This window comes from Sminthopsis crassicaudata, chromosome 1 (genome assembly GCF_048593235.1).
Source record: "Sminthopsis crassicaudata isolate SCR6 chromosome 1, ASM4859323v1, whole genome shotgun sequence".
Taxonomy (NCBI): domain Eukaryota; kingdom Metazoa; phylum Chordata; class Mammalia; order Dasyuromorphia; family Dasyuridae; genus Sminthopsis; species Sminthopsis crassicaudata.
This window is the reverse complement of record NC_133617.1, coordinates 518,069,900-518,083,895: the sequence shown is the minus strand read 5'-3', so window position 1 is coordinate 518,083,895 and position 13,996 is coordinate 518,069,900. Positions and strand designations below refer to the sequence as shown.

Sequence of the window (13,996 nt, the reverse complement as noted above, 5' to 3'; positions counted from 1 at the left end):
TAACAATAATCAGGCTTGAAATGATGAGGCCCTGAATTAGAGTGGTTGTGATGTCAGAGAAGAAAAATGGTATAGTCAAAAGATCTTGCAAAGCCTTCTATTCAGGCACAGGTTGATTTAAGTTTATGCTCTGAAATTTCTTACAACTCGATCAATCAAAAGAGCATTTATTAAGTGCTTACTAGGTGTCAGACCCAATGTTATATGTTAGAGACACAAATACAAGTATGAAACAGTCCCTGTTCTGAAGGGACTCTAATAGGGGAATGCAATATATGAGTGAATGATATAGTTTTGGTCTGAAAAGACTCATATAAATGTGAGCCATTATCATAAAAAAATTTCATATTATTTTAAAAAGTATATTTTGGGACTCAGAATTAATCAGTAAAAAAGTATTTATTAAGGGTTGACTTGCACCAGTCAAAAGAACTTAATTTTGGATACTATTAATATTAATTTCCTTAATAACAACTTGTTTATGATTTTTTTCAAGTCCTAAGTCTTGTTTTTTTTTTTAAACTACAAAAATAAATAAAACTACTTCCACACTGAGTTGTTTTAAGGAAAACACTGCTTAAACCTTTAAAAACTAAATAAATACATGCTATCATTAAGAATTAATTTTCAATTACCTTCATGTCTTTCAATTCCACTGCCAAATAATTAATGACCACTTAAATTCGTTAAAGAAACTTGATATTTTAAGGAAGGTAAGGATAGTGGGAGATAGCCTTAGGACACTGGCTCCAAAAATGATAGAGGACTTGATGCTGTTTTTTGTACTGACTTAGCAACCTTAAACAGCTCAGTTTACCAACATGTTTCTCAGTTTCCTCATGTGTAAAAGATGGAATTTTGAACAAATTGTATCTGAGGTCCCTTCCAGATCTAGATCTTTTGTAAGATTCCTTTTGTAAGACAAAATGACTGGGTTTTGTTTTTGTTTTTCTGAGGCAATTGAGGTTAAGTGACTTGCCTAGGATCACACAGCTAGAACATGTTAAGTGTCTGAGGTCAAATTTGAACCCAGGTCCTCCTGACAAAAATGACTTTTTATGTATTTACTTGTAAAAGTATTGCATTTCTTAAAAATTGACTTGACAAAGACTATGCTAGGTCCTTTATATTTTTAGAGTACATTTTTATATATGCATAATGCCTTGTCCATTTTGTTGACTTGTTTAAAAAATAACTATTAAAAATGAAATATTACCACACACAAATAATTGCAATTTATATATATATTTTTTTCTAAAGTATGAATTTTTAACAACTGTATATGTTGCATGACTGGTTACCTATTAATAATAGTAAAAGTATGTATCTAAAGTTTAATATATGTACCTCTTTCTTTTAGATCTTCAATGTAGGCTTTCATAAATTCCTTTTCAAAATGCTGGCGATCTTGCTCACTTCCCGTCATTTCTTCACTGTCTTGATAGTTGGTTTTGCCAATTGGGTTATCCATAAGACTTACAAATCTATTATAAAAGATATCAGAAAATACTAATTCTTCCATCTGACCAGTTTTTTTTTTTTTTTTCAAATAAATCTACTATATATGATTTTTTCCTATTAATGGTCACTTGAAAACAGCTTCCTGCAATTTGGGGTCTGGTAGTTAATTACCAGGACTCTCCTTTCTTTTTTGCTTCTTCACTTTCTCTTTTTCTGCTTTTTTCTCTTCCCTCACAGCTAACTCCCATGCTCTACAAGTCCTCATCCTCCCTTCCCACCCCAATCTTGTTTTTGCTTCTAATTGTATTCTAGTACTAGCAAAGAACAAGAGTTTAGAGATAGAGCTGGTGGTGAAGAGGGAAAGAGAAGAAAAAAGGAAGAAATAAATACTTTTCAGCCATTCTCTCCTTTTCTTATTGCTATTCTCTCATTCCCAGGACTGCCCTGGTCTGCAAAACCTCAAACCTCTATTCCACTTCTCACCCCACCTTCATGCTTCTCACTCTAATGCCCATACCCCAGTGATAAAATGTTTGAATTTGGAATTTCCTCTGAAATAGAGAAAGAATAGGAGAGAAAAACTAAGAAGACTATAAGATAGTTCTTAAACCTTTGGTGGATCTATTCATTTAAGTATTCTAATTTCCCCTTGAATATAAAATATTATTGAGCTTAGAGAAGAAATACTTCTGTTAAATTTAAAAGAAAGGATAAGGGGATTTATATTAAAGTAAAGTTTATATTAAAATGATTCAGAGGTGAGTGACATGCCAGACACCCCAGAGTTTTTCTAATATCATCATTATGTGGAAAGATTAAAATACTTAAAGATATGATCTAGGAAAACTTCATTTAATCAGAACCTTTGATTAATCATTGATTTTATTTGACCTTTTTAAAAAAACAAATAGGAAAAACCTGCAGTGATTTATTTTTTTTTAATTGTGACAGAGCCACTTATCCTTATCCTTAATAATACAACAAAGGAATTGATCTTAATAATTAGAACCCCAAAGACTTTCAAAATCTTTAATTCATATATGCAAAAAGTACAAATATGCTATGCTTATTAAACAAGAAGGTAGATTTTAAAAAAACAACAAGATTTGAATAAAAGGAACTTTTGGATAACAGGTAATCAAAATGCTCAATTATCCAGATTTCATTTCCCAAGACCAATTTGATGAACTGAAATTTTATGGTATTTTGCATTTTGATGTCTCTCTAACATTCACCTTAGAGTACTATAACATACTATCAAAAAACCTGCACAAAACAAAATCTTACTCTCATCTTATTGGTACGTGAAATGACCAACCAAATGTTCAAGTATTTTTACAAAGGAGTACATTTAAGTAAAGCAAAGAAAGATTGTGTTTTCTCCTCCCCATATTCCTTTGTTGATCATCATTTTAAAACATTTTCAGTCTAAATTCATTTGTAGTTTGATTTTTTTTCTTTTCTCTACTTACTTTATAGAGTTTGACTCACAAATAGCTGTTGGAATCTCCACCAAACCTTCCCCACTGACTACTAATAAAGTGAGTTTTGTTAAGTTGAGCAAAGACTGAGGGAGGTAAGTCAGTTTGTTTTTATGTAAGAGAAAAGTCTGCAGTTCTTCCAGTCTAAGAAGAAGGAAAAGACAACATCAGTAAACAAGACACAAGTACAAACCTGTGTTAATACCATATGTCAACTCATTTCAGTAGAAAAATGCCATGGTGACTCTTGAATAAAAAGCTGAATCTAACAGTCTATCATCTCTGATAAAAGTGATTATCTTTTACTTCAATCAATCAATCAACAGGCATTTATTAAAGGACATACTATGTACTAGACATTGGAAATAAAACAAAAAAAATGAAAATTGTATGATCTCAAGGAGCTTACACTCTACTGGGGGATATAACCAATAGATATTATTATGCTGATAAACATTTCTTCATCAGCAGCGCATAAATATGATACTTAATGTTGAAAAAGTACTTTTCTCCTGTAACTACCCTATGCAAAGCTTCACTTCTGAGTTGGGAATGTAACATGACAGTAGATAGAGAACCAATATCAAAGTTAGGATGAATTGGGTTCAAGCCTTGCCTCTGACACATCTGCTGTATGACCCTGGGCAAGTTGCTGCAGACAAGGTATCATCCTGGCCCTAGAAAAAGGAATTTATCTGACTTTGTTTATATTTGTTTTTACCATATAATTCCCTACAACAGTGAAATCACAAGTTCATATTCCATTTTTTAGATAAGGAAAGTAAGGCTCGAAAAAGCTGATTTGTCCATTGTCTTTTAGCTAAGAAGATCTGATTAATTGAGAGTGAATGCAAATAGCACTCATTTCTGTTCTGGCCAGGAATCCTAAGGATCTCCCCCTCCTAGACTTATTTATTTATTTGTTTGTTTGTTTAGATTTTTTTGGACTGGATGAAAGAGAAATTTCTTTGCCTCAAATGCTACCTATACTTAATCTCTGAATAGGAATAGCCTTAATTAAACTGAGACCTGATGAAAACCTTAGCTTAGTTTCCCCTTTGCATCCAAAGTCATCTATAGTCTTCTTGATATATATCTGGCCACTGGACTGAGACAGCTCTGGAGGGGAAAATGAAGCAGGTGATCTTGCATAGCCCTCCCTCACTTAAATCCAATTCACTCACATGTTATAGAATCACGTCACTAATGTCATGAACCTATTCAAGACCAAAGGACAAAGAGCAAGAAAAACAACAGAGTTGAGATTTTAACCACAGTCTCTGATTTTTGAGTTCAACACTCTTTTCCCTACATAGCACAGGAAAGGATGATTTAGCTAGGAAAGAGTTCTTTTCAGTCAAAAGATTTCAGTTCAAATCTTGCCTTTGATGCTTATGCATACTATCTTTATGACCTTGGGTGGACTTTCATCTCTAAGACTAGAAAAGTCTTAGAATTTGCCTTGAATTTATATTGAGAGACACTGTGAAAAAATTATTTATAATTAAGCAAAAGAATTTGTGAGTAATAAGAATTAGATTTAAACCAACCATATTTGGTCTTTTGAAGTTTTGAAATCACATACTACTTTCTCCATAATTTCCCCATCCATATTGAAGAATGACTTTGAAATTAGTGAGAGACTTGCATAGGGAAGAGGAAATAAACAATGTGAGTGTTTCATTTCAGATATGTTGATGTAGCATCACTAGATCTCACATTAGCTTAATATAATTCCTTTCACATAGTAGCCATTTGATAAGTGCTTGTTAAATTAAATTGAATACAAAAAGGTAATGGTACAATGAGGTGCCAATTAAAGATTTAAGTGAGTTAAATAGTACTTGAAGCAAAGAATCCATAAAGTGATTGTTAATCACTAACATTAAATGACATTCACAGCATAGGCTTTAAATTATACAAAGCCATTCCTTAAAAGAAATTTATGAGGTAAGAAGTACAAATATTATGTCCATTTTACAAATGGAAAAAACAGTTCAGAAAATGAAATAACTTTCCTAATGGCACATGCTTACTGAGGGAGCGCCAGTCAAACGAAACTTCAACCCATGTCTAATGGAATCAAAAATAACATTTTCCATTGGTAGTGCAGGCCTGAAGTCAGAAAAACTCATTTTCTTGAGTTCAAATCTATCCTAAGACACTTACTAACCATGGGACCTTTGGCAAGTCATTTATCCCTGTTTGCCTCAGTTTCCTTATCTGTAAAATGAGCTAGAGAAAGAAATGTCCAAACCACTCTAGTATCAATGCCAAAAAACTCCAGAGACTTATGAAGAGTGACATGACTGAGAAACAAGAATTATTTCCACTACCTCATATAGCAAAAGCCTTTTCAGAAACCAAAGGAATGCTTACAATTAACTGTTATTTTTTTTAAAAATTTGTTACATGTTTTCTCCAAGGTAATATCTAGTTACACTTTTTAGGAAAAATCAAATATTTACCTTGTAATGTAAATAGCTACCTGTCTATATCTTGTGGAAGATCATTTAGGTGATTGCTGCTGATGTCCAACCACTGTAAATTTGACATCCGGAGAACACATATGGGAATACTGGACAACTTATTTGCTGACACATCTACAAATGTAACTTGTTTCAAATTACTTAGCTAGAAAGAAAAAAAAAACATTTAAATTACATTTTAGAGACTTTTTAAAATCTACAAATGTATTTGTTTGAAGGATTTTGTTTGCTTTATTTTGTTTGCCACTCTGGAAATGGGGGGGGACTTCCATAGAAAGGGAAGGAGTGCTTTGTGTGACAAACAACTACATTGATTTACCAGTTTGTCACACACAACACATCTCATCCCACGCACTACCTTCCACCATGTCTTTACATTGACTATTGCTTATGCCTGAAATAGTCTATCTCCTCACTTCTGTCCATTAATTTCCATGGCTGCCTTCATCACTCAGTTGAAATCTCACCTTTTGAAATGTGAGTGCCTTATTGTCTCAAAAGACTTTCCATCTGTTCTATTTTATGTGCACCTAGTCATTTATATGTTGTCCCCCCAATTAAACTATGAGCTGGTTAAAGTTAGGAACTGGTTTTGCTTTTTGTTTTTGTTTTGTTTTGTTTTTTGCCTTTTGTATATCTCTAGAATAGCTCAATGCTTATCACTAAGCACTTAATCAATGCATGTTGATTATTGATTGAATAATTGGTCTTTATCCTCAAGGAGCTTACTTAAGACAGTACTAGACCCCCCCCCCCCAATGTAATACAATGAGATATGGAAAATTCAGAAAAGAGGTATAAAGTACAATAGTTATAGGTAAATATACTACATTTTCTTTATGCAGCTGTGCATAAAGAAAAACTGTATGAAGGAGCTCATTTTGGAGTCTGGATTTGAACAGAAAGAAATTCAACAATCATAGATTGTGTTGGAAGGGCATGCTAAGAAAAAAGAATGACAGGTTTCAGTTTGTTCAGGGAATGGTTAGTAGTTTTATTTGACTGGAGCATGGGAGTAATGTCAATCAGTCAATTAGTTGTATGCCTGTGAAACTTGAACAATACCCCAGTGCCATGCCAGAAAACTGAATTGCTTCTTTTTGAATTGTCTTAGGAAAATTCTGAAGATTACCAAGCAAGATAAAATACTGCCTTTCTCCAAACCTCTAAGCATTCAAACTCTACTTCAGAGAGTGCAATTCAGATGAACTGGCCACATTCTTTGAGTGTCAAACTATTTTATAGAGACCTCACACAACACAGGTGCACATATGGTGATCAGATGGACTGATACAAAGACACTTATGATACAAGGACACTATGAACAACTTTGGAATTGATTTTGTGACATGAGAGAAGCTGAGAATGGATCAATAGCATGCTTGCATCAGAAGCAGAATAGTAGTATATCAAAAGAAACAAGAGATGTGCAAATTTAGAGACATCTCCACTTTGAATTTTCATATGGACTATTTGTTCTTGACTTATGGTAAAGCATTCTGCGCTTGTATTGGTCTGATTAACCAGCTGGATACAGTATACCTTGTCTCCAACATAATGATGTCATTTTGATTCTTTTCAAGAACAAAGAAAAACAACCAACAAACCAAGCATTTATTAATTGCTTATTGTGTTCCAGGCACATAACAATGAGATATAAAGAAAGACTAAACACAATCCTTGCTTTCAAGGAGCTCACAACACAATGAAGAAAACATTCAAACTATGTACAAACCACATACATATATACATGCATAGATATATGCATACTTTGCACATGTATAGAGTTATGGTTATAATCATAGTTATATCGAGATTAAAATATAGATATATTGTTTGCATATATGTAATTTATATTTAAAATTATAATTATATAGATTAAAGATATATAGTGTATATATTTGTGTATGTATATGCATATATACATATAAGTATATGTGTATCTTTGCAAGGACCTTGGGCTTCTAACTGTAATGATACATACATACATACATACATGTATACACAGTTGCTAATAGTGGTAATGGTGAAAAGAAAACCCCTATTTGGGCTTTTTTTGGTTGAATTGATTTGCCATTTCCTTCTATAGCTCATTTTACATATGAACAAATTGAGGCAAACATGGCTAATGACTTGCCCTGGTTCCCACAGTTAGTAAGTGTCTAAGACTAGACTTGAATTCCTGTCCTGGCTCCAGGTTCAGCAGTTTATCCACAGTCCCATTTAGCTGCCCACATATTTGATAAAATGAAGATAACTCTAGGGGAGATACTAGAGTTAAGATAGATCTGGAAACATTCTTATAGAAGGTAGGAATTAAAGTGAGATTTGAAGGAAGTCGGAAAAGCCAGGAGGTAAAGATGAGGAGGAAGACTATTCTAGCCAGTGAAGATGCCTGGGAGTCAGGAGATGGAGCAGCAATGAAAACATTGTCCCTCGAAGAATCAAGACTAGAAAAGTAGGAAGGGAGTAGGTTGTAAAGGGTTTTGAATGACAATCAGAGGGTTTTATATTTGATACTGGAGATGATGGGGAGCCCCTAGAATTTATTGAATAGAGGAGGAGGGTGACATGGTTGCATCTGTGCTTTAGAAAGATTAGTTTGATAGTTGAATAGAGACTAGACTGGAGGGAGACAAACCAACCAAAGTCTTTTGCAACAGTCATGAGGGCTTGTACTAAGCTGTCAAAAGAGAGAAGGGATAATATAAGAGATATGCTAAAGATAAAAATTAATAATACTTGGCATCATATTGGACACAGGGTGGGTGATGGCAGTGAGAATGAAGAGTCAAGGAATAAGAAAGTTATTTATTTTGAGTCAACTGAATTATATGAGAATTGAATTTCAAAAAGAACTCTAAGAGTTAATTACTAATTAATAGTAATAACTGACATTTGTATGGAATTTTTACAGATCACAAAGCCCTTTACATGTATCATCTCATTTTTATTTGCATAGCAACTCTGCTAGAATAAGTATTATAGGTATTTATAATATGGATTCTTATATACTCTCTGTTCCTACTTTTCTGAGTGCAGAAACATTGAAATGATAGTGAAAGAAAATATTTTTGACCTCATATATAGCTTTGTTTGTGAAAGACAAAGTAACAGACTATCATGAAAAAAAAAGATAGCTCTACAATTTGATGGAGTGTGCAAATTTGATAGTTATTTTTGAACTCAAGATTTTAATGGCTAACTGTTATTGACTTGGATGGGAAATTTATGAATAAAATCTGTGCTGTTCTTGAGAATAAATCTTTACAAAATCTCTTTAAAGAGCCATTTAAACCTTCAAGCCTTCACCAATTTTTATAAATGCCTATGGCAATAGGCATTACATGAATAACTAATAGAATAGTTTGACCCAAACACATAAATATAATATTAATGTAGAGTAATACCTTTCATCTGAATACATTTTAAATGCATTAAGTATATTTTAAAGCTATCTGTTTTATAGAAAGCCATAATATCAAGTCAAAAAAGATATTAAACAATAACACCTCAGACTAAATACTTGATACTAAATGCATTGTTCATAAAATAAAAACAGTTAAATGTTGAAAGGGCTTTTTTATTGAGTAGCAAAAACTCTATCAGCCAGTAATTACTTTCTAAAGGGGAAACTGAGGTCTCTAAGATGAAGGGCATGATTATTATAAACTGTTCTCTCTCTTTACAAACAATCATTTTTTAAAGAATTGTGCTTGAATTCAGTATAAAAAAGAGTTCCTATTAAACTGATTCTGTTAGGTTTTTTTTTTCTAAATTGTTTCCAAAATAATTGCTGCTTTGATTATATTTCTTTATTTCTCTATTGAGTGCAGTACTATTTACACCAACAGGCATCCATTTCTAGCATCAAGATCTCCTTGAGAACTCTGCAAAACCAAGAAAGTGCAAGTGTACTTTGTGTGTGTGTGTATCTGTGTGTGTGTGTATTGTACACATAGCCACAGTAGATGGCAAACAAACAAACAAAAGATTCCTAAGAAAAAATTGACACTGAAGGCACTTTACAATATTGTTTAATATTAAAACTACATTTTGGTCAATGTTTGCCAGAAGGAAAAAAATGTCATTTATTAAGCACTTATTGTGTGCCTTGCACTAAACTAGGTATACATAAGCAAAAATAGTTCTTGCCCACAAGGAAATGCACACTAATAGTAGAAATGTTAACACCATATTGTATTTCTATACTATAATGGTTTTTTTGATCTCATCAATATTAGTATTGTCTCAATTTAAAGATCACAACATAACTAGGCTCTGTCTTATTTCCTGTCCTTTCCTATCCTGTCCTGGGCTTTCTCCTTTCTTCTGGGAGTTCTCATTAGCTCCCATTATTTCAATTATTATTTCTGTATAGATGATACTCTAATTCAATTGTCTAGCCCTAACTTTAATTTTGTATTACCAACAGACTTTTTTCCATTTTAAATTGGATGGCATCCTAAACCCAACATATGTCAAACTAAACTCATTTTCTTCCCCAAAAAACTGTTATCTCTTCCAAACTTTCTTATTACTGTCAAGGACCCCATCCCAATTTCCTGGAATCATAAACTAGGATGTCATTCAATCTCTTGATCTCTCACCCCTTCCCCAAATTCTACCAATGATCAAGTTCAATTGTTTCAATATTCTTAGCATTTCTTGTCTATTCTCCCTTTCTTCTGCAACTATACTGATGCAGAGCCCTTATCACCTCACACCTAAACTGCTGCACTAGCCTGGTGCTTAATTCCTTGTTCAATGGCCAATGAATATGCATAATGGAGGATGAATCAAAGCATCTAATCTAGATCTTGATACCTTGCTATAGATGAAGTTAATAGACAAGAAGAAATTAGAGATAAATGAAAGAATGGCTCACAGATTCCCTCTTAGAAATGAAAATAATGAAATTGGCAAAGTTGATTTTATCACATATCTGAAGGTATCACAAAGGATCATTTCATGGGATGCCTGATCACTTCATATTATAATGATCATAACAAGCATTTTCTAAAAAGATTACTGTGAAGACAAAGCTTATGTGATAGCATATGATATAGTACAGAGGTGTTAAACTCAAGGCCTATCTGCCATAAGCAGCCACAAAACTTGAGGGTGGTCCTGGCAAAATTAATATGTAATTGGAAAATATTAACAAAATAAATAAAAATATAACATAACATGGATGAAGTTAATATGTGGTTTTCTAGGGTAATATGAAGCCCATAGGGCTTTGTTTCTATTTGAATAGTGAATGAAGAAGTAGAGAACATTTATAAATGCCTTGGCAATATCTCTAAAATTAAATTGATATATAATTTAGTAGTGTACAATTTCAAAGCAAAGTCAAGCATAAAAGAAGATGAAATAAAATGAATTGGAAAATAAGATTCAGAAATTATATGAGAGAGGTTAAAAGTTTGTAGTCTAAAGGGAAAATTCCTGTGAGATATGAGAAAGGTTAAATATTTGTGAGCTATATTTTGCTGTCTATATAACATGGATACTTTATTTGAGAAGAAAGTTGGGATGCTTTGGACATGACAAACACAACATATCATTTTTTAAAAAGGAAATTGATCATATTTTTACCAATAGAAAATAGCTGATTACCAATGTAGAATCATTTCTAAATCATCTAAATCATCAGCAATTCTACCCTGACCCACATAAAGAAGTTCCAGCTAGTTTTTTAATGTAATATGTATTTTTTTCTTTTTAAAATAAGAATATCTTTTACTTTTCAAAATACATGCAAAGATAATTTTCAACATTGTAAAAATCTTGTATTCTAAATTTTTTCTCCCTCTCTACTCATCTTTCCCCTTTCCTAGAGAGCAAGTAACACAACATAGGTTAAACATGTACAATTCTTCTAAATATATTTCCAATTTATCATGCTGCACAAAAAAATCAGATCAAAAAGGGAAAAATGAGAAAAAAACAAGCAAGCAAACAACAAACAATAAAAAACAAAGATAAAAATATTATGTTGTGATCCACATTCAGTCCCCATAATCATATGTCTGGATGTGGATGATTTTCTCCATCACAAGACTATTGGAATTACCCTGAATCACTTCATTGTTGAAAAGAGCTAAATCCATCACAGTTGATCATCACATAATCTTGTTGTTGCTGTGTACAATGTTCCCTTGGTTCTACTCACTTCATTTAACATTGGTTCATGTACGTCTCTTCACACATTTCTGGTCAACCTGCTGATCATTTCTTATAGAACAATAATATTCCATTGCATTCATATAACATAATTTATTCAGCCTTTCTCCAACTGAAAAGCATCCACTCAATTTCCAGTTCCTTGCTACTACAAACATTTTTACAAATGTGGGTCCTTTTCCCTTTTTTATGATCTCTTTGGGATACAGACCCAGTAGAAACACTGCTGGATCAAAAGATATGCACAGTTTTATAGCCCTTTGAACACACTTCCAATTTGCTCTCCAGAATGGCTGGATTCTTTCACAGCTCCACCAACAATGTATCAGTGTCCTAGTTTTCCTACATCCCCTCCAACATTTATCATTATCTTTTCCTGTTATCTTAGCTGATTTGAGAGGTATGAAGTGGTACCTCAGAGTTGTCTTAATTTGCATTTCGCTCAATAATGATTGTAATATAACTAGAAGTGGCTTTAATTTCTTCATCTGAATATCATCTTTTAATATCCTTTAATAATAAAATTTAATATTTTAAAAGAACAACTCTGACACAGAACTATTACTCCTGTTGAGGAAGCTTAATCTCTGCATGTAAATTGTCCGTATGAGGACAACAAAAAAAACCCTATACTAACCGGTACTATCCATCTATACATAAAAACTTGCTTTTTGCCAGATGAAGAAAAATCCCAGCCAGGAGCAGTATAAGATGATAATGTAAAATCCTCGGAGAATAAGGAGGTTAAGAACAGTAACAATTCATAAAAAAAAAAAAAAAGCATTGAAGGCTAAAACAGATTTAAATAAAGCTTGGAAAGAAACCTAGTCTGTTATTTTTGAAGAATGTGAATAACACAACAAGAAGTAGAGAAGGAAATAAGATCTTAAATAGTTCACTAATCCTGCATCAGAATTTGACTCTATGATGGGATAACCATGAAAATAAAAATGTTCTCAGGAGTCCATTGGTTATTGAGGCCAGGAACAAGGGCATAGAAGATGGAATAAGTAGAATAGTTAACAAAAATTCCTGGAGAGGAGAAAGAAACTATGACTGAAGAGGAAAGCTCAAGCTGCCTCCATTTTTAAGTCCACAAAGAATAAAATACACATATATGGGCTTCTCTGCTCTCTCATTAAAAGATTGAAAAATGTACCTTTCACTAGCACAACTGTGGCTGCCTCTAGTTAACAATGAAATGATTGTGACTGGTAAGGATTAAATGTAGTGGACCAGTTTGGGTAAGATAACTCCTGATCCTCTTAAAAACAAATTCTTCCTCTCATGGGTCTGACTTAGGGAGAAAATAGCTGAAACTGATTTTCCCATTTCTCTGCAGTTTTGTTTCATTTCTCTATGAGTAGAAAGAGTTAACAGAAAAGCCTAATTCTCTAAGGCAGCTGGCTGAGCGCAGTCAGCATACATCCACAGCAGTTATCCTTCCCCACTGTGATATCTGTGCATTCCCTTGCCACTGTTTATCTTAGTATTCTATAAAATTTATTAATGTTCAATAACTTTAATGTGTTGTTATTTGAGCAATAGAAAATGAGTGCCAATGCTATCTGGAATAATGTGGTAAACTAATCCAACATCAAATATAAAATCTTCCCTCTGGATTTAAAAAACCTACATAATCTGTTTTTTTTTTTTTCTAATCTTCTTACACCTTAGACCCCTCAATACAGATTTAGCTACTTTACTGTTCTTCACATAAGATCCTCCATCTCTCAATTCTAGACATTTTACTAGTTGTTGTGCATGTCAGGAATTCTGTCCTTCCTTATCCCTCCGTCTGGCCACTCTGACCTCTTCCATGTCTCAGCAAAAATGCAACCTTCTGTAAGAAGCTTTTCTTCATTCCACTTTAATGCCTTTCTTTGGAGATTATCTTCAATTCATCCTGTTTCTATCTTGTTTATACATAATTGCTTTTATATGCTTTCCTCCATTTTATTAGTAGTTCTGTAAATGTATGGATTGCTTTTTCTTTTTTCTTTTTTCTTTTCTTATGCGTTGGTGTTTAACATAGTGTCTGGCTCATAGTAGGAATTTAATAAATAATTGTGTATTTGACTTAACTGTGGAGACTGTTACCTTCCTGAACAACTTTCCTTCCAAAATCCCAGAAGGTGCTACCTTCAAAAACTCTTTAAGTTAGCTTAAGATGGTAAATAAGAGAAATAAAATGCTGAGAGAGTAGACAAACATAAGGAAAGAGACAGAGACAGAGAGACATTTTTGAGTCAATCCAACATATTGCTTGAGAAAATAGAATTGGAACTAATTGTGTGTGCATACATATGCAAAAACATTCATATTTAAGTGTGTATTCATGTGTATACACCTACATGTATATACCCAAACACATAG

At 32.9% G+C, this 13,996-nt stretch overlaps 1 protein-coding gene across 1 annotated transcript in view; it reads right to left on the bottom strand.

The window, feature by feature from the left end:
- The window catches only part of LRRC2 (leucine rich repeat containing 2), a 175,984-nt gene that overhangs the window by 13,863 nt on the left and 148,125 nt on the right, over positions 1–13,996 (bottom strand). The window contains exons 6-8 of the mRNA XM_074281698.1: positions 5,431–5,576; positions 2,934–3,086; positions 1,348–1,484 (exon numbers count right to left, since the gene is read on the bottom strand). Coding sequence (XP_074137799.1) covers positions 1,348–1,484; positions 2,934–3,086; positions 5,431–5,576 — 436 coding nt within the window. The remainder of the gene's footprint in view (positions 1–1,347; positions 1,485–2,933; positions 3,087–5,430; positions 5,577–13,996) is intronic.